This window comes from Cololabis saira, chromosome 12 (genome assembly GCF_033807715.1).
Source record: "Cololabis saira isolate AMF1-May2022 chromosome 12, fColSai1.1, whole genome shotgun sequence".
Taxonomy (NCBI): Eukaryota; Metazoa; Chordata; class Actinopteri; order Beloniformes; family Belonidae; genus Cololabis; species Cololabis saira.
In genome coordinates, this window is record NC_084598.1 from 15,135,411 (window position 1) to 15,156,779 (window position 21,369).

Consider the following 21,369-nt stretch of genomic DNA (forward strand, 5'->3'; position numbering starts at 1 on the left):
TTCATTACAGGACCCTTTCCAGTGTTTGTCTGTGGGGACCTGCATCCACCCAGGCCGTGACGGTTTTAACCCCTCCAGCATCGGGCCAAGACGCCGCGACTCCCAGTGCAGCTCTGCTAGTCCTCATGAAGGGTCGTGGTCACACACCTGTTTGTTGGCAATAGATCGGAAAACCTGTGGATGACATAACAAGGTGTGTGTCTGCGTCTAAACCCATTTTCTGGTTTCAACTGACAAACATAAAACACAAGCAGAGAAACTCTCAAACACGCTCTTGTCTCCAGTCAGTGTTTTATATTTTCTTCGTTAGAATAATTAGCGTCATGATCGTAGACATAAATAGATCAGTTGATTCTTCGTACAGTTAGTCATTTAACAGCATTTATGTACACACTTGCACAACAAAAACCCGGAGGAGAACTGACGTGGCCTCGGTGCAGCTGGACTTGTCCTCCAGTGACATCACACCAACGTTTACAGTGATTTATAACGTTTACAGTGATTAGTCAGTCTTCTGCTTTTATTTGTTATTAATCTGAATGGTTGAAGCAGCACTGAACACAAGTCAGGTTTTCCTCCTTGTTCAGAGTTAAAGTATAAGCTAAATATACAGAAAAAGAAAAGCAGGCAAAAACAACTTAAAGCACAATTTCTGTTACAAGCAGACCCGGAGATAGTCAGAACTATGTCTGAAGAAGCTGGTCTGTTGCAGAGTGTAAACCAGGACGTAGCCAGTGACCATGCAGCTAACATGGGTCCTGATGTCTGAAGTCCTGGTCATCTGTGAAGGCAAAACAGGAAGTGTCCGAGTCACTTCCTGTCTGATGTTTAAGAATTTTACAAAAAAAGAAGCAGCTTTAAAATGGTCAAAAAGCTTGAAATGCTAATTCAGCCAGGAAGTAGACTCAGCCTGATTAAGAAATCAAAGAGGTCAAACTGCTTCAGAGAAAGTGAGCGGTTCTCTTCTCTGCACCACCTGGTGTCCCAAACTAAGACGGAAGTGCAAGATGGATGGAAGATTTTTCCTTTTCTTTCTGACGTAAACAACATTCACCGTTAAAAGTACAGTTTCCTGTCAGTGGGTCGTTTTAAATCTCGACATTCTAACGGAATGTCGGGGAAAATAGATGCAGGAATTTTGTGAATCAAATTTTTGAATATTGAATAAAATCATTGATGCATCCTAATTACGAATCTGAAAAAAGCAACTAATTTAATTTAAATTCAGTAAATAGCCTGAGGCATAAGCCATTTTCTGCATCCCAAAGTGCACAAGAAGCAATAAATAAAAGCAGGGATGCAAAAACCCAGAGACTCCAGGGTATAGTCATGGCCCGACACAAAGATACAATCATTTAACCTGTGAGCGCTTCATAACATAGACGTAGCCACATCTAAAGCTCACAGGAAGAGCATTAGCGAAGAGCATTAACAGGTCTGCAGCTTCTCTTATACAGAATCATCAACATCTGGAGCTCAGAGCGACCGGCGTCCCAGAATTCAGAAGTGTTGGGTGGTCAGGGAAGGAGTGGGAATGAGATCACAACCACGACTCCAGGAATGTGGAGGAGAACGTTGTTCTGGGTCTGATGACTGGATGTGATTCAGGACTGATATTCGTGAACATGGAGCGGGTCAGACCTCCTGCAGGGGTCAACATCTTCATTTTGAAGGTCATCTACCAACACACGGTTCCACCCTAAACCCAACCTTAACCTGCACGTCACAACCTCCCCAACGCCGCTGGCTCTGGCGTACTGTTCGCTTCGTCCATACGGGCTCCTGTAGTGACCTGATGAAGGTTGACGACGACTTCCTGTTTCATTAGAAACCGTCATGTCTGTCTCTCTAGAACTTCAGCTTCTCCTCCTCTGATGTGGGCATGGATAGAAATGATCCCTGCAGGAGAATCTGACCTGTAACCACGACAACCAAAGCTGGGTTTGAAAAAGAAACGCAGCGACTGATGGATGATCATTTCCATTAACAATAAAGTGAATCCTGAATTCATGTACAACACCTTCCTCACCTAAGTTGTCAAGGCAACCACTTTGCCAACATGTAGCAAAGACACCATTTTAGTACATCACGACACGTGGCTGGGAGGTCAGATGGCGGTAACAAACAGCCTTTGTAGACACAGCCCATGTAATCAGTGCTATATGGGGATGCTGAACAGGAAACCCAGCAATTAGACAGATCCCGACTGCTGCTGCACACTGAGGCCTGAGCCAAGCTCCAGGACATAGCCAGGCCCAACAACAGACAAGACAGAGAAAGATTTACAGTCAGTTTAGATATGAATTCTCCAGATCATAGTCATGAGCTGAATGGTGCAGTATACTTGTACTTTCAGTACATTCAACAGCAACAAATGAATTAAGCGCAACTCGTCATGTCCTTCATGCGTCAATTCCCTCTTCAGTTTCTTCCTCTGTTCGAATCTTGCAGCGTTTCCCCTCCTCATGCTGAATGGGATGAACATAATCCAACATTTAGTCGGAGCCAGACCTAGACTGAAGAGGAGAAACCATCAGCTCCAGGCATTAGTCGGAGCCCACCGAAGGTCTTGGCATGTGAGTGCAGGAAGTGAGGAAGGAGTGGTGAGGAGGACGGAAATGGACGGAATGAATCCAGGTGAGGGTGTCATCCGGAGCCGGCTGCACTGCTGCCAGTCGGACTGCTTCCTTTACTGGCACGGACTAATTCCTGGGACAAAACCTCCAGATCCTGCAGGAACACATCACAACACCGGTGTGAGCGGATCACAGAACAGGTGTGTGTGTGTGTGTGTGTGTGTGTGTGTGTGTGTGTGTGTGTGTGTGTGTGTGTGTGTGTGTGTGTGTGTGTACCTTCTGCAGGTGCATGTTCTTGGTCAGCTGCTCCTCCAGCATGTTCTGCAGCTTCTTGTTCATTTCTCTCAGATTCTCGTCTCCTGGTTTCACGAGATCTCTGAGGACTGAACCCAGACCTCCTCTTTCTCCCTGAGAGGCTCCGTGACCTCCGACGGCGCTGCCCGACACATCTGAGGAGACGTGGAGAGAAGAGGTGAAGCAGAATCGACAGCACGGCTGCCAATGCTCATGTCATTTCTGCAAGAATCAGCTGACTGAGTTGAAACCGAGGAAAAGAGTAGAGAAGAGGAGGAGGTGAAGAACCTGGACGTGGTTTTTGAACCTGATCCAAAGCAGGTGTAAAGGAGGGCGGTTGGGCGCGAGGCGAGACCCGGGGACGTTGTGGAGCAGCAGAAACGCCTGCATGCTGACGCTGCAGAGAGCAGTAAATATTTAAGCGCTAAAACTGTTCACGGCCGTGTCGGCTCCCAGCTGCACGTTTGCACGTTTAACGCCGTAAAGAAGCTTAAATGTTAAGACTGTCGGAGCTGCTGAGGAGCTGCAGAGCAAGGCAGGTCCAGCCTGCAGCCTCACGTACAGTAAGTATTAACTGAAGTGATGCTGGATGTGTGTGTGTGTGTGTGTGTGTGTGTGTGTGTGTGTGTGTGTGTGTGTGTGTGTTCAGACCACCACACACTCACGCACCCACACACTTTTACTGCCCATTACAACTACCATCATTACTGCGTTAATGGGAGTGGGATGGAGAGGAAGAGGAGGGTTAACGCAGTCAAACATGAAATTGAAAACAGCAAGAGAGAAAGACGAGGGCGGGGAGGAACTATTTATACAGAACATTTCCCCCGGAGGCATTTACATACAGGGAACCGGGCTGCAGGTCACTAAATCTGCACGTTCAGCTCAACTACCTGCTACTTCTAACTCCAGTCCTCCAGACCTTCAGCATTCGCACGCCCCGGTCTGACGGACGGCTCCTGGGAGTTTCTGCTGCAGGTCCGAGCAGGGAAACCGGGGACGCGGCGTCTCCCTGTGGCGTTGTGCTGAGAACCGGACCGCAGTTAAACGGGAACTTCTCATTTAGACGACTAATGTTTTACAAACGCTGACCCCTGAGCCCCGTCAGGCGCAGAAGGGCCACTAGTACGTGACAGAAGTCCTACCAGAGCCGCTGCGGTGCAGCCCAGTAGCATCCCAGAGGCGACGCTCCACTCCGAGAAAGATACAGGACGAGGCTGGAGCTCAAGGCAGCTCAGCTACGTCACCAGAACAGGCATTTTCCTGTTCCTCCGACTATCTCCACCAACGTTGACTCGAGTGAGTTGGGTTGTTTAAGGAATGTTCCTTTACGACAGACGTCCAGACGGTATATTCAGCTTTTTATTCATTTACTAGTTCGACTTTTGGGAAAGTTCATGGCGTCTACGTTTATTCTTGCGATGTGTGTGGAACGTGGTCGACGCAGGTGTGACATCATCACGTACCGCCGTTAATCACAACCGAACAGAAGCAGCTACTGAAACCATCGTGAACAAGCGATGATAAGCTAAAACACAGCTAAAACAGCTGCCATGGGGTTTGGACTCCAGCTGATATCCAGCGGTTTGGTGTGGACGTCTCTCTGAGACACGGATCAGCTGATCAGCTGAGATTCAGTGACTCGTGGGCTGAGCGGATCCCGGTACGAGTGACGATGCTGGAGGTTTGGCTGCAGAACGCGAGACGACACCTACGACTCCGTGCTCCGTGTTCGGTAACTGATCCTCGTCAATCACCATCGCCTTCGGAAAGACAAGATCCTTAGGTCAAATGAAGCCGCGACTAGTTTTCAAGCTGCCTGTGGAAACAGATGTGTCACATTTCCAGCCTCGTGTCGTCTGTGAGGACACGTCAGCTTCAGAGTCGAGAGCTCTTTCGTCCTCCGTTAAAAGAAAAGTCACCACTCCGAGGACGCCGGCGGCCTCAGCTGATCTGCCACGTTGAACTTTGATGCTCACCTCTGCGACTGTCCATGACGTACGTCTCTATGATGGCGCTCTTCCTGCAGATGTCTTCAGCCATGGACGAGCAGCTCACCTCCAGATGTTTCACCTGAAGCAGAAGAAGAACCTCCAATCACTCACAGCAACATTCAAGCTCTTACTTCACACCTAGAGACACATAATCAAACCAGTAAATTCTGCAATAAAAACTTTTTGTCCACTGTGATGTAGGCAGTGGCTACAGTGTGGTTGTCATGGTAACGGAGGGCTTTTACCTTCTCCTCCAGCATCCATTTCTCCTGCTGAACCTCAGCGAGCCGCTGGAACAACTCGCCGACCTCGTCGTCGGACAACTCAGCGGGCCGCTGCGACTGAGGGCTGCCTCCTCCAGACTGACGGACACAGAGACGGACACAGAGACGGACACAGAGACGGACACAGAGACGGACGGGGGTCAGAGCGGCGGCATGGAACTGAACTTGGCGTTATCATAACTGCCTGCATGTTTAGTGGGTAAAATGCATCCTTTAGGTGACCAAACCTAAAGGATGAAGCGTCAGAGAAAAGTTAACACTAGGCCCCCCCACACACGCCCCCCCCGCGGTCATGTGATGCTGTTGCCATGGGCAACCGAAGCTCCACAGTAAACAGACGTGACGGAGTTGTTTTTTTGACAAAAACAATTGGAGCTGAATGCTCAGTATCTGTTTCTATTTACAGGGTATTCACACGCACCGGCCCCTCGCAAACACACACACACACACACACACACAAACCCACACACACACACACACACACACACACACACACACACACACACACACACAGCAGAGGAGTTAAAAATGGCAACAGCAACTTCAAAGACGGAGACAAATGTAAATATAATAAAAGAACAGCAGGGAAGAGGAGGACGATCGTCTCCATGGAAACAGCTGTCATAACAGAACGGCTGGTAAGGCTGCAGACCAGAATCTGTTCACGCCAGCGAGTCCATCACGTTTCTGCTGCTGATCCATTGACAGGTTGCTGGTTCAGAGTTTCAGAGGAAGCAGAGTCCCTCTTTAAAAAAGTCCAAAACAAAGCTGCTTCATCTAAACAGTTCAGGATGACCACGCCCCCTTTCAGGTGATAAACCACCCGCGATCGATCAGCATTTTATTTATCAAATTATTAGTGATTTTGTTAACTTCCTCTGAGAGAGGGACAGTAAGAAAAGACATTTGTTCCTGGTGTAAAGAATGAAAAGATTTTCATTCCTGAAAAGGGTTTGACCTGCTGATGCAGATTTCTACCCTGATTTTTTTTTTTTTTTTTACATAAACTGAGTCAACAAAGGAAGATAACAAGGCTGCCGACCATGAGCTCCGCTGGTTGTACTCGTCTTCATCACACTGAGCATGCTCAGAACGGTGATGCCATGTCTACTTCTTCTTTCCGTTTGTTGTTACTCCATGAATTGTCTTTCTCTTCAGAGGTTGTACAAATGACTTTCTTTTAGTCATTATTACTTAGAAATAGAGATGCACCGATCGATCGGCCCCCGATCGGGATCGGGCCGATAATGGCCCTATCGGCTTTGATCGGAGATCGGAAAAATAATAGTTCAGAGCGGCCGATCTGATGACGTTTACAACAACAAACCCCCGCCCGCGCGGGCGTTCCCGCATCTCATACCGAGCGGTCCCGAGGAGGCATGACCGGCCTCGCCGGTGCGGGAGTTTTACAATGTATGAAAAGGACAACAAATTTACAGTTTGTAAAGTGTGTCCAAAGGAGATACCATGAGGAGTAATATTACAAAATAATTTCAACACAACGAAGCTTATTAGACATTTGAAAGTTCTTCACACGAGTATATTGAGTTTTCAAAGTTGGCTGCAGCAGAAAAAAGGGAGGAAGAAAAAAAGGAGCGCGCAATAACGCGCTCAGCTGCAACACCTGTAACAGAGACTTATAAACGACAGGAAGAAAAATAAAGAACTACGTCGTAAGGTAATGAATTCATATGCTTTGCTCATCAGCCGCTTTCTGTTTTATTAGACATTAGGTTTAAACACGTTAGCAGCTTGGATCCGCGGTGCGTGCTGCAGCGTCGTGAATATTTGACTGATGAAATCCTGTCGGAGTTTTACCAGACTATTTACAGTCCAAACCCTCACGACAGTCGTGTCGGTCGCTTCAGGAGTGACATGTGGATTTCTAGTGTGAAGAGTTTTGCTTCACTCACAAGAGTTTCCTCGCATGCGGCTGATGCTACCGCTAAAGCTTTCACAAAGCTTAATAATTCATAATTAAATTTTATTTTAAGATTTAATTCCTCTTTCCACAGGAAAACTAAGGTTTATAGTTTGTAACTTCTATCAACTTTTAGAGAGTGACATGTCTGCTGTGTCTGTGTTGGTCACATAATTATTACCACAGGAAAGCTGAAGCTACTAAACTACACTTACTCTTTGTAAGCCGAGTTTACACCTAATCTCTTAATTTTTATACCTAATAATACAATGTCAGTGTCGTGTACATGAAACATCAATATTGACGAATTTATGGATTTCACCCTGTGATCGGTGATCGGCAAAATCGGGATCGGCCGATACTGGTTTTCGAGATCGGTGATCGGTGATCGGCCCTCAAAATCCTGATCGGTGCATCTCTACTTAGAAATTACTGATCAATGTATAAAGTATGTTTCTGATTTGACAACACTTTCAGTACTTGGTGGAAAACAACACGTTTCTCAGCAACTTTTGAAATAATGGGGAACATGGATCTCCCAGTACTCGAAGCTTTTAAATAAATACAAATGTTGTGATGATGTTTGTACTAAAAAACTAGGATTCAGCCGATTCCAGCAATAAAAAGCGGTCCAGTCCGCCATCAACCGGCAGCTGCTGCATCTCTCTAAAACTGGGACTCGGTGAACGAACACAACTTCACATCCTGGTCTCAGAGTCCTGGCTTGGACCCGTACAACTCCCGTAGAACTCTCAGGTGTCCCGTGAAACGGTGGTTTCACATGTAAAAGTGAAACGGACTCCACCTGGCTGTAGTTCTGAACCTGACACAACATTGCTTCAGTGATGAGGGATGATGCACCTACCTTGTTCTGACCGGCTGACTGAGACTCCTTCATCATGTCCCTGTAGGAGAAGGAGGAGACGGAGGACGAGTCCCCGGTCTGCTGAGTCCTGCTGGGACTGTTTATCTCGGACAGAACCAGCTCCTCCAGACCTGAGAGACGAGATGGATCTGAGTAAGCGCTTCAGGAAGACCCGTCAACAGAGCACAGACATGGAAAGCTGTGAGTTAGCAAGTGTTTAAATGACAAACACTGAAGTGCTGAACCGACACCGAGCATCACTGATCGTCCACTCAATGTCCCTTTGAGACGCTCTGTGGTCGGGACTAAAGATACGAGGCAGGGAACCGATTTCAATAAGGTGACTGTCCCTAGAACAAGCTGTCCTCTCAGGACTGACATGTCACAGCAGGAGACCAAAAACATCCCAGTCAAAGTCAAACAAGTGCAGTCCTGTGCAGGTATGTCACATTGGAGAAGAATAACTAAAAAAAAAGGTCAAATTTGTAAATTTAAACTATTACAAGATAAATAGATATGTATATTTCATAAAACAACTTTGAATCAATAGACGACTTTATTACTTTATCAATCCCTTTGGGATGTTCTCTTAGGGAAATGGAAATATCAGTTTCCTAAAAATATCACCGGGATGGTCTGATGACCTGTCAATCACCCTCCCACTCACACCAACTGAGTTGTACTGCTCGTATCTAGACCGTGAGCCAGACACGCCTTACTTTACCTTTAACATGTACACCGATGAATAAATGAATAAAACCTGCTTCTCTCTTTAAGATGATGACCAATTCCTCTAAGGGTGGGTTATAAGACGCAACTAATGCAAACCACAATATACAACTTGTATCTGGGTGAAGGTCTTGGGTACAACATCTTGGGTAAACGTCTTGGTTACCACGCCTTGGTTACAACGCCTTGGTTACAACGCCTTGGTTACAACGCCTTGGGTACAACGCCTTGGGTAAATGTTACGTCACCGGCATTTGGAGTGGTACACAAAGAAAGATGAACCAATTTGCAGCAGCGCTAGTGTGCGCTCAAAATGCTCCAGGAAAATAAGCAAAGAAGAAAAATGTGTTCCTGGTCATAATCTGGGAGAAGAGGCTAACTCTGGACGTCAGAGAGCGCTGGTACACTGGGATGTGGCCCAGGCTGCAGAGACGGGGACAATCTGTCTTCATAGAGTTGACTTCTTACCGCAACTGCACCAAATCTGATTCTCTCTCACAGTCTTATGAAGTCGTTTTCTTTTACGTTTCCCTTTTTTTTTTATAAGGCATTTCACTGGTTTGACTAAATATGTCATTTCAAGTTGCACTTTAATTTGATATCAGGCAGTTTGTGGTCACTAGACGGTACTATCGTTCTTCCTCTCTTACAGTGAGATGTACGACCATGACACCTACAACTGCGCTTATTTTGTCTGAGACGGCCAAAATACAGAGTGTGAACTTGGCACAAGACACCAGAGAGATACTTGCCCCGTCCCTTTAAGAGACCTGCCCTTTAAAACAGGTGCAGCTTATTCACAGGCTACTTTAAAATGTCTGATTGTCAGCTCTGTGCCAAGCGGCTTTTTAAACTTTTAAAACTGTTCAACTATACATGAAGATGAGGACTCCTCTGTATGCTGTGTGTGTGTGTGTGTGTGTGTGTGTGTGTGTGTGTGTGTGTGTGTGTGTGTGTGTGTGTGTGAGTGAGACTGTAGAGCAATGAAAATGACATAACTGTAAAACAAACAGAAAGTCCAATTTGTGTAAAGCCAAGGCAAATAAAGTGGCCTGCGAGCCTGTCCGTGTGCATGTGCCAGCAGACACGACTGTCTCCACCTCAGCGCTGCATTAAAAATTGAGCAGAATGTTCTGCAATGAGCCAGAACTTCCCGACGCAGTTTCATGGCGTTGCTGATTATCTGACCCATCGGTCAAGTTATGTGTTATCTGATCCTCCGCCGTGTGCAGGATGGGATGTCACAGTTTCAGGAGGGAGTACCTGTCCTGGTCTTGCTGTTGGTCAGGATCTCCTGGAGTCGCTCCTGCAGCTTGTCTGCTCGCTTCCTCTCAAGCTGCAGCTGCCGCTTCAAGTCCTTCAACTGCACGCACATGCATATACACACACACACACACACACACACACACACACACACAAACACACACACACACACACACACACACACACACACACACACACACACACACACACACACAGCCTCAGTGATTCAGTTTCTAATTATTATTCTTCATGCACGACTGCTCTAAACTCTCTAAAATCGAGTGTCTGGCGTTCATCTCCAGCGCTCCGGCCGGTGACAGCTGGTCCGTCAGTTGGCCGGAGAACTCACCGCCGCACTGCCCTTCTTCTCCAGGATCCTCTGACCGTCCACGGTGTCTTTTATGTCCTGCGGGTGACAACATACAGTTTAATATTTGCGTCATGGTTGCAAAACCTGCTTGAGACAGATAACTTCGGACCTTTTTCATTTCCACTTTTTGTTTTCAGAGAAAATCGCCCCATTCATCAGTCTAATGGCCCTTTTCCACTAGCACCTACTCAGCGCGCTTCTACCCGCCACGCCCCCGTCTTGCGCTTTTCCACTACGGGCCGAGGCGGGTGGAGCCGTGCCAAGCAGATACTTTTACTGTACCGAGGCTGCCGAGGTTCTAAGCGTGCTGAGCCGGCACTATATCCGACGTCATCACCCTCCACGCCACTGATTGGTCGGGGGGGCCATCAGAGGTTTGAATAAGGAAGCGGGAGTCAGCGCGAGAGCGTCTGGCTCGCGCCAATTTTATTATACAGCGCAAATGTCTGTTTGGTGATCCAACTCTCAGGTGCAGATGTTCATAAACCTGGTGACTGATGAGAGAATTAAAAAAGGGATGTAGACGGGCGATTAGGAACGATCAGATCCACCAGGAGCTCTGTTTTCTTCTCAGCCGCTCGCGGCTCCAGCTGATTTCTGATCAGCGGCGACATGAACAAAGGGGTTGCGCAATCGAGTACGTCACAGCAGCTTCACCCCAACCTGCCCACTCCTCACCTGGCTGTGGAAAAACAAACGAGGACAAAGCGGGTGGAGCCGGGACGAGGCGTGACGAGCTGAGTAAGTACTAGTGGAAAAGCGCCATAAGTTACAGCAGGCTGTTGCTACAGTTAGACTCTTCATTTTGAACAGACTAATTTTCTAGGAACTGTGAGGTTCAAGATGAACGTCAAAGGTAAAGTCAACAAGGTGCTTTAAGGTGCAGTACCCCTGACGGCCACCAGGCAGGAGTATGACGTCAGTATGATGTCATCACTGACTCACACCCTCAGGACTTTCTGCTCCTCCTTCGCCCCTCCCAGAGATGTTGGACTACAATCACTACGTCTACGTACATCCACACAGCAATGTCTCCAGTTCTCCTCATTAATGTAACACATTTGAGCCAAAGCTATGATCCTGAAGAAGTTATTTAACTCGGCTTGAGGAGCAGCAACACAGAAATAAAACTACTTTGAGGAGTGAAGTACGTTCCCGGTGTGTTCAGGACCACAGTGAGAGGCGGTGTCTGGATTCATTATGACGTAGGCTCCTCTGAAGGTTTACAGCAGAAGTTTTCTTGACATAACACGAAGCCGTCAACATGCAGCGGATCTGCTGGTTCTGGCAGAGCAGAACAAGCAGATCCAGTCAGGTTCTAGAGGGAAGATGAGCACCTGTTTGAGCTTTCCGATGGTGTCGTCGTATTCGTCTCTCTGTTTCTCCACCTCCTCCAGCTTCTGCTTCCATCCCTCCACCTCGGACTGCTTCTCCTGAGGACACAAACATCTCATTCATCACTCCAGGAACTGTCCAGCCGGGCCGGTGCAGGTTAGAGGTTTAACAAAGCGATGCCCCCTCACTCTTAATCCTGCTGACCGAGGAACTCATTCAGAAACAAACTCGATTTAATTCCCCTCTAATCTTCTGCTGCTAATTAATTTGAGTAAAATCTACATTAAAGGCGACCCGGTGGCCCGACGGAGCTTCTGGAGGAGAACAGCTGTAAGTTCTGGCAGGTCAACGCTTCAATCACAGGCTGCAGCGGCGGTTTTATCTGGGAAACTACAACGCAGACGAGTGTCGGAGCGCCGCTCCAGCCCCGACCCCGTTTCCCCGCCGGGACCCGTGTGGATCTGCTCTGGGAGAGAAACCCGTTTATCACACTTGCTGCCGTTTGTTGATCATCAGAACTTCCAATCAATAAAAGTTTGTTTAATATGAAAAATACAGCTATTCTTACATTTACGTTTTGTTCTTTACAGACGGAATGAACACTATTTACTTCTTATGTCTCCTCGGCCTCATTTCATTTATCAATCTCGTTCTTCATTTTTGTATTTCAGACATGCAACAGGACTCAACTTTTGACCCCTCGTTTCCTTTCCTCATCACAGCGCCCTTTCGTTTCCTTTCCTTCTGGCAGCACCCACTCATTTCCTCTCCTTGCAGCACCTACTCGTTTCCTTCCCTCCTTGCAGTGCCCACTCGTTTCCTCTCCTCGTAGTGCCCACTTGCTTCCTTTCCTCCTCGCATTGCCGACACCAAAGTAAAGTTGTGGTGTTGTGGTGTGGACAAAGGTTTCCATGGTAACCCATGTCCACATGGTCCATCAGCTGTTGATGAATGAGGGTTCTTGAGGGATCAGAGATCTCAACTTCCTTGTTCTTCAAACACTGAGACCCTAACCCAGATTCCTGGAGTAGTCCCCATCGTTGTCGTGGGGATTCCCTGTCCATCGTTGCTCCTCAAGACTCATGGACACCGCAGAATTTTTCAGCTTTTTTTGAAGGCTGTTCTGACTTTTGAGTGACATGGGGTTGTGATCGAAGATTCTGACAGGACTCATATCAGTGGCTTCTAGTTCTGTTTTATTTTAATATCGGTCATACTTTTATTAGTAAAGGTCCAAACTTAACAAAACACAAGTGTAACTTTTCTTTCTGGGAAATGTTTGTTCTTCATTTAAAAACTGAATCCAAGAATTTTCCAGGTATATTTGATTCTTCACTTTACTTTTTTCTACCACCTTAAGAGGACCAAACACTTTTCTTTCCAACGTGTGAAACCTGACATCGGCACCTGTGACACCAGCTGAGAACCCGACATGGCTGCTAATTAGACCTCTTCCATCATTAATTAACTTTTCCTATTAAGTTTCTTCATTCTGCTCTCAGCATCGGGCCGTTATCCAGCAGATAACACTCACACACACACACACACACACACACACACTCTCTCACACACACACACACAGTCCCTGGGGACAATGTTTCTCCCTGGTGAATGGGGGGACGCCCTGCCATCCTGACGATGTGATTGGCTGTTTGGACTCATTACATTGGCACTCATACTCTGAGCTGCATTCACAGCTCCGAGTGTGTTCTCACACAGGAGTTTTCTGGTTCTGTCATGTTTTTCTGGAAAATCAACAATAAAACCAGAACCAATGAGCAGATTTCAAAACAGTTTTAGATGTTTCTCAAGACAAATGTTGAGACGGACTTGAGGTCCATATAGTGGTATCTGTGTACCTGAGGTTGGATTTGACATAAATGTGACTAAAGGTAGCTGTCCTTCCAGATAGACCAGTTTTGGGTTTGTTTGTGTCAGCTGATGGTCCAGTTCCCGAGCCGTACTTCTCTCCATGGCAACACAGTTCTCACATGGGGACGTTTCACGGTGTTGACCAGCCGCCTGGCTTTGGAGTCGTATTTATGAGGAGATGGTTTTTATCGGATCAAAGCTGAGCTTCATGGTCTGTGTCACCGTTAGGATGGTTAAGAGAAAATGAGAGCGACCGAGTGAACGGCCTGAACGATCGTAGCGACGTAAACCTCCATGACAACATGGAGACCCGCTGAGCTCAAGTGCTGCTTTGAATGACTGCAGATTTTTATAGTTTACTGGCTCGATCATTACATTCAGAGCCAGATTTGCTCATTAATAAAAGACTAAAAGAGCCGTCCAGATCTGTGCTGGTGACCATCGCCTCCACCAGACTCCAGATGAAGCTGGACGAGAAGCTGCAGAGCTGTTGACACCTGAACCTGGGACCCATCAGGGGGTGTTGGAACGATGTGGACGCTCCGGCAGCTCCAAACATCAAACTGACCTGTGTTTTCTGCGGCGGTCAGACTCAGACGAGCCTCCTCCGCTCTGATCCATGTGCAATTTAACCTCTTCATGTTGCCATGGAGACAAGTACGCTTTAATTAGAAACACATTCAATTAGAGCACACGCACCGACGATACACTCCCACACACATTTCTGAGCAGAAGCTTGTGAAACGTGCCTCTCTGGGATCAGCGGAGCTGGACCAGAGTAACGCTGCCGTGCGGCGCCCTCTAGAGGAGTCTTCTGGTAACAATGGAGGGTTCAGTCACAGACTCAGGTATCCTCTTAGGTTCTTACTGGCTCACAGGTGGATCTTGTTCAGACGTAAGGTCCCCGATCCCTGTCGATGGTCCTCAGGGCCGTTTTCTGGTGTTGACAGCTTCTTGTGTGTGTGTGTGTGTGTGTGTGTGTGTGTGTGTGTGTGTGTGTGTGTGTGTGTGTGTGTGTGTGTGTGTGTGTGTGTGTGTGTGTGTGTTGCTCTCATGCATCTTTCTGACCTCTCTTTTTCACTATTCCAGTTCTCGTATCGAACGTTTCTCCCGTGTATTTGCTCTGTATTTCACATATGGCTTGACTTTTGTGCTGTGTCTCTTTGAACCTGGACCGAGACTCAGTGATGGTTTAACCTTGTTTACCGGGCCTAAGACACTCTATGACGGGTGTCGTGTGTGTGTGTGTGTGTGTGTGTGTGTGTGCGTGCGTGCGTGTGTACCTGCAGCTGCAGTGTGTGGTCCTTCTCCAGCGCCTCAACCGCCTCCTGATGCTGAAGGGCCTTCTTCTCCATGTTCTCCTGCTCTCACAAACACACAGGAAGGTTTGGCATCAGTAAATGTGTTGATGAACTCGCTCGCACGTCCTCTTGGATGAGGCTACAAGGAACCTGGTTCTGCTGGACTCACCTCTGCCTCTTTGAGGCGCCTCTCAAACCATCCTTTTGTCCCCTCCATGGACTGAACCTGCGCCTGCAGCTCCTCCAGCCGCTGCTGCAGCCCCTCCATCTCCTTCGTCCGGGCCTAGACACACGCACACATAAACATCGTCCTGACGCCGCGTGAGGAAGCTGAGGGATCCTGCTCCTCCTCCTCCAGTTCCTCCTTTTACCTTCTCCTCTCTCAGCTGCTGTCGGATCTCCTCCTCAGAGCGACTCTTGTCTTCGTGGAGTCCTCTGAGCTCCTTCTCATAGCGAGCTCTGACCCCGAGAACCTGCAAGGAGATGAGGAGAGAGATCAGAAAAGGAATATAAATGAGGAACGAAACAGGGAGAGGACAGGAGATGAGGTGATGGGATGAGGAGAGGAGACAAGGAAAGATTAGTATGAGGGAGAGGAAAGAGGGAAAGGGAAAAATTCAAGGAGGTGAAAAGAGGAGAGGAACAAGAACAAGAGAAAGGGAAATGAGATGGGGAAGAGGAAGGGAAACACAGAGACAAGAAGTAAAAGAGAGGAGATGAGGAAAGGGAACAAGGAGAGACTCATCATTCAGACTCCTGTAAATCATAATGAAGGTTTTTCTTTCAGATTTAAAAAGACAGAAATGAGTAAGAAGTAGAAATGAGGAGAAACAGGAGTGTGCGGAGAGCAGGAGCAAGACGCGTCCCAGAGGAGAGCAGCAGCCCTCACCTCCTTCTCGTGCTGCAGTCTGAGGTCCGACAGCGCCTCCTTGTGGTCGGACTTCTCCTGGTTCAGCTGCTGAGCCATGTCGTCCAGCATGGCCTTCCTCTTCTCCGCTGTCTGCTCGTGCACACACACATTCATGCATCAGCATCAATGGGAGCGTGTGTGTGTGTGTGTGTGTGTGTGTGTGTGTGTGTGTACCTTCTTGGCCTCCTCCAGGTCTCTCTGCAGTCTCTCCTTCTCGTGTCCTTCTTCTGTTAACTGCTCCAACAACTTCCTGTTGGCGAAGCTCATCTCCTGCAGAGAACACACAGAGCAACATGTAAACAGCAGCAGAGACGGTCGCCGTCTTCGCCGTGATAAATCTGACAGATTCTTCAGAAAACTCTGGTGGAAAACCTGTCCAACGAAAAAAAAGGAGTAAGGAATGTGTCCTGTGTGATCGGTCCGTGTGGGTCGAGGATGTCAGACGGACCTGCAGCTGAGAGTTGAGGTCGTCTCTCTGCGCCAGCAGACTCTCCTGCTCGCCTCTCTTCTGCTGCAACTCGGCCGTCAGCGCCTCGTGCTGCTCCCGCAGGAGGTTCATCTCCTGCGTCTTCACCGTCTGGATCTGAACACATTTTTGAGAAAGATCATTAAACTCAGCGGCTTTTAAGGGAACATGCTCTCTGACGCATCCACAACAACATCTATGAACATGGATCTACAGGTCGCCATGACAACGTGACAGCAGGATGGAAGTGAAGCAGAGCAGCAGAGAAGTCAGGGCCATGAAGCTACCACGAACCAGCTGAGATGGTGAAACCAGGAATTGAAACAGGACTGGTTGAGATGGTGAAACCAGGACTGAACTAGGACTGGTGGAGATGGTGGAACCAAGACTGAACTAGGACTGGTGAAGATGGTGGAACCAGGACTGAACCAGGACTGGTGGAGATGGTGGAACCAGGACTGAACTAGGACTGGTGAAGATGGTGGAACCAGGACTGAACTAGGACTGGTGGAGATGGTGGAACCAGGACTGAACCAGGACTGGTGGAGATGGTGAAACCAGGACTGAACTAGGACTGGTGAAGATGATGGAACCAGGACTGGTGGAGATGGTGAAACCAGGACTGGTGGAGATAGTGGAACCAGGACTGAACTAGGACTGGTGGAGATGGTGGAACCAGGACTGGTGGAGATGGTGAAACCAGGACTGAACTAGGACTGGTGAAGATGGTGGAACCAGGACTGAACTAGGACTGGTGGAGATGGTGGAACCAGGACTGATGGAGATAGTGGAACTAGGACTGGTGGAGATAGTGGAACCAGGACTGGTGGAGATAGTGGAACCAGGACTGGTGGAGATGGTGAAACCAGGACTGAACTAGGACTGGTGGAGATGGTGAAACCAGGACTGGTGGAGATAGTGGAACCAGGACTGGTGGAGATGGTGGAACCAGGACTGGTGGAGATGGTGAAACCAGGACTGAACTAGGACTGGTGGAGATGGTGAAACCAAGACTGGTGGAGATAGTGGAACCAGGACTGGTGGAGATAGTGGAACCAGGACTGGTGGAGATGGTGAAACCAGGACTGAACTAGGACTGGTGGAGATGGTGGAACCAGGACTGGTGGAGATGGTGAAACCAGGACTGAACTAGGACTGGTGGAGATGGTGGAACCAGGACTGGTGGAGATAGTGGAACCAGGACTGGTGGAGATAGTGGAACCAGGACTGGTGGAGATGGTGGAACCAGGACTGGTGGAGATGGTGGAACCAGGACTGGTGGAGATAGTGGAACCAGGACTGGTGGAGATAGTGGAACCAGGACTGGTGGAGATGGTGGAACCAAGACTGGTGGAGATGGTGAAACCAGGACTGAACTAGGACTGGTGGAGATGGTGGAACCAGGACTGGTGGAGATGGTGGAACCAAGACTGGTGGAGATGGTGAAACCAGGACTGAACTAGGACTGGTGGAGATGGTGGAACCAGGACTGGTGGAGATAGTGGAACCAGGACTGGTGGAGATGGTGGAACCAAGACTGGTGGAGATGGTGAAACCAGGACTGAACTAGGACTGGTGGAGATGGTGAAACCAGGACTGGTGGAGATGGTGGAACCAAGACTGGTGGAGATGGTGAAACCAGGACTGAACTAGGACTGGTGGAGATGGTGAAACCAGGACTGGTGGAGATAGTGGAACCAGGACTGGTGGAGATGGTGGAACCAGGACTGGTGGAGATGGTGAAACCAGGACTGAACTAGGACTGGTGGAGATGGTGGAACCAGGACTGGTGGAGATGGTGAAACCAGGACTGAACTAGGACTGGTGGAGATGGTGGAACCAGGACTGGTGGAGATGGTGAAACCAGGACTGAACTAGGACTGGTGAAGATGGTGGAACCAGGACTGAACTAGGACTGGTGAAGATGGTGGAACCAAGACTGGTGGAGATGGTGAAACCAGGACTGAACTAGGACTGGTGGAGATGGTGAAACCAGGACTGGTGGAGATGGTGGAACCAAGACTGGTGGAGATGGTGAAACCAGGACTGAACTAGGACTGGTGGAGATGGTGAAACCAGGACTGGTGGAGATAGTGGAACCAGGACTGGTGGAGATGGTGGAACCAGGACTGGTGGAGATGGTGAAACCAGGACTGAACTAGGACTGGTGGAGATGGTGGAACCAGGACTGGTGGAGATATTGGAACCAGGACTGGTGGAGATAGTGGAACCAGGACTGGTGGAGATGGTGGAACCAAGACTGGTGGAGATGGTGAAACCAGGACTGAACTAGGACTGGTGGAGATGGTGAAACCAGGACTGGTGGAGATAGTGGAACCAGGACTGGTGGAGATAGTGGAACCAGGACTGGTGGAGATGGTGAAACCAGGACTGGTGGAGATGGTGAAACCAGGACCGGTGGAGATGGTGAAACCAGGACTGGTGGAGATAGTGGAACCAGGACTGGTGGAGATGGTGAAACCAGGACTGAACTAGGACTGGTGGAGATGGTGGAACCAAGACTGGTGGAGATGGTGGAACCAGGACTGAACCAAGACTGGTGAAGATGGCGGAACCAGGACTGGTGGAGATGGTGAAACCAGGACTGGTGGAGATGGTGGAACCAGGACTGAACTAGGACTGGTGAAGATGGTGGAACCAGGACTGAACTAGGACTGGTGGAGATGGTGGAACCAAGACTGAACTAGGACTGGTGAAGATGGTGGAACCAAGACTGAACTAGGACTGGTGGAGATGGTGGAACCAAGACTGGTGGAGATGGTGAAACCAGGACTGAACTAGGACTGGTGAAGATGGTGGAACCAAGACTGAACTAGGACTGGTGGAGATGGCGGAACCAAGACTGGTGGAGATGGTGAAACCAGGACTGAACTAGGACTGGTGAAGATGGTGGAACCAAGACTGGTGGAGATGGTGAAACCAGGACTGAACTAGGACTGGTGAAGATGGCGGATACAGGACTGGTGGAGATGGTGAAACCAGGACTGGTGGAGATGGTGAAACCAGGACAGGTTGCCAGTCCATCGCAGGTCCACATACAGACACACAACTCCCCAGACTCACTGACCCTACAGGCCATGTAGAGTCATCAACCAGGAAGCCGGGTGAACGTTTTACTCCACACCAAGACTCCAGCTGAGCCCAGGAGTCACAGAATGGCTCAACAGTCCCTGTGGAAGTTCTGCTCAAGTTCATGGATCAGTCCTGGAGCAGCCAGGCTTGTTGCTACAGGAGGGTTCTATGGTTCTGGTTCTACAGTCTGCTCTCAGAACAATATTAATGTACTAACATCAAGGTATGTTTAAACATCAGTGTTAGTACACAAGTGTTAAATCAGGTTCTAGTCAAAATCCTGCTCCACAAAACTCCTCAGGTTCTACTCATAACAAGTCTGCTGACAGCACTCAAAGTAGTGATTGAGTTGAGGTTCTAGGTGAGTTCTACATGTTTTAAACAGATATCTGGATGATCTTGAGTAGTTTATGAGATTACTTTGAGGTTAAGGTTCCAAGTGAGGGTTTGGTTAGTTCTACACATAGTTACCTGCTCCAGAGCAGACAGGTCCGTCCTCAGAGCACTGTTCTCCTGGAAGACAGGTAACAGTTCTGACATGCTGCATAAGTAAAGTGAAAATATTTCTAGATGTTTTTCTGAGACAGAACTACTCGAGGTTTGAGATGTTCTCCGGGTCTTTCACAGGTAATCCTAGTCTTGTTCTGGTTCTTGACAAAACTTTCTTCATACTAAACCTGGACGTGATGGGACCTTGTTGGGTCGCTGTTTCAGTCCTTGCTGTCACAACTAAGAACAGCTTGAACTGCTGCTGCACGTAAATCTCCAGCGAAAACCCGTTTCTACTCACTGGTAGTAAGGGATGAGCGCAGGTGTCCCGGCACGATAAAATACTTCTGGTTGTGTTTCTGGCTCAACCTTGCTAGTTTTTAAACGAGCTATATAATTATATTTCACCTCAATGTAATGCAGCAAGTGTGCAGTAATGGATGTTTCAGGTAATAGTCATGTCCGCCCACTACCATGTTTATAGGACCTCCCGCCAAACAGCGCTCTCTTCTAAAGTTTCTAAAGTGCCCGTCAGACTAACTCAGACACTGTTTTAAAAAGGCTTGTGATGTTGCATTCCTGTTTAATACAACGCTACAGTGCAGACTTTAAGAAACCTGGTTCTGGACACGTTCTATTCATAACATTGTCTGGTTGGTAGTTTAGAGATGATGAGATGATGATCTCATGTCTGTTTTGAATGTGTGTAATTCTGTTGATGGATGGATGGATGGATGGATGGATGGATGGATGGATGGATGGATGGATGGATGGATGGATGGATGGATGGATGGATGGATGGATGGATGGATGGATGGATGGATGGATGGATGGATGGATGGATGGATGGATGGATGGATGGATGGATGGATGGATTGATTAATGATGGATGGATGGGTGGGTGGATGGATTAATGATGGATGGATGGATGGATGGATGGATGGATGGATGGATGGATGGATGGATGGATGGATTGATTAATGATGGATGGATGGATGGATGGATGGATGGATGGATGGATGGATGGATGGATGGATGGATTAATGATGGATGGATGGATGGATGGATGGGTGGATGGATGGCATGATCTTCTCCAGGGAGGTTAGTCACAGAGAGGATGAGATGTTCTTCAGGGTTTGTTACCTGCTCTAAAGCAGCTAGGTTTGTCCTCAGGGCATCGTTCTCCTGCAGGATGATGTCCACCTGCTCCTGACTGACAGCACTCTGATTGGCTGCCTGCAGTACCGTCAAGCCACGGCAGGGGTCAGCAGAGAGGAGGAGGTCAAAGTAAAGTAAAGATGCAGCACAGATCGAGGGATGAGAGGAGCAGAAAGCAGGTTAGAAAGACAGAAAACACAAGCTGACAAACACCAACAGCCAACCAACTGGAAAACATAAAACTTCTTCAGACTTTGAAAAGAAAGACATTACGTGTTGAAGAAGATCTTTTTTAGAAATATGACAGAACAGAGCAGCCATTAACGTTGTGTAACTGTTTTATTGATCCACATGCATAGTGTGCGTCATTTTAAACCTTTTGCTGTGAAAACTGTTGTAAACACATGCAGGACCCCGTTTTCCCCTCCTCCTATTAGATGGCTCAGAGC

At 48.2% G+C, this 21,369-nt stretch overlaps 1 protein-coding gene across 5 annotated transcripts in view; it reads right to left on the reverse strand.

Moving 5' to 3' along the window:
• Positions 1-256: 256 nt before the first annotated feature.
• The window catches only part of gripap1 (GRIP1 associated protein 1), a 38,931-nt gene continuing 17,818 nt past the window's right edge, over positions 257-21,369 (reverse strand). For 2 of the 5 annotated variants that reach the window (XM_061735673.1, XM_061735671.1), the window contains exons 15-30: positions 20,906-20,998; positions 19,745-19,786; positions 16,163-16,297; positions 15,889-15,984; positions 15,694-15,804; positions 15,176-15,277; positions 14,974-15,087; positions 14,787-14,864; positions 11,634-11,729; positions 10,276-10,332; positions 9,927-10,026; positions 7,935-8,065; positions 5,110-5,226; positions 4,850-4,943; positions 2,853-3,025; positions 257-2,730 (exon numbers count right to left, since the gene is read on the reverse strand). In XM_061735673.1, the coding sequence (XP_061591657.1) occupies positions 2,647-2,730; positions 2,853-3,025; positions 4,850-4,943; positions 5,110-5,226; positions 7,935-8,065; positions 9,927-10,026; positions 10,276-10,332; positions 11,634-11,729; positions 14,787-14,864; positions 14,974-15,087; positions 15,176-15,277; positions 15,694-15,804; positions 15,889-15,984; positions 16,163-16,297; positions 19,745-19,786; positions 20,906-20,998 (1,623 nt within the window). In that variant the 3' untranslated portion in view covers positions 257-2,646. The remainder of the gene's footprint in view (positions 2,731-2,852; positions 3,026-4,849; positions 4,944-5,109; positions 5,227-7,934; positions 8,066-9,926; positions 10,027-10,275; positions 10,333-11,633; positions 11,730-14,786; positions 14,865-14,973; positions 15,088-15,175; positions 15,278-15,693; positions 15,805-15,888; positions 15,985-16,162; positions 16,298-19,744; positions 19,787-20,905; positions 20,999-21,369) is intronic. The other 3 variants (XM_061735676.1, XM_061735672.1, XM_061735674.1) reach the window with 2 other exon arrangements.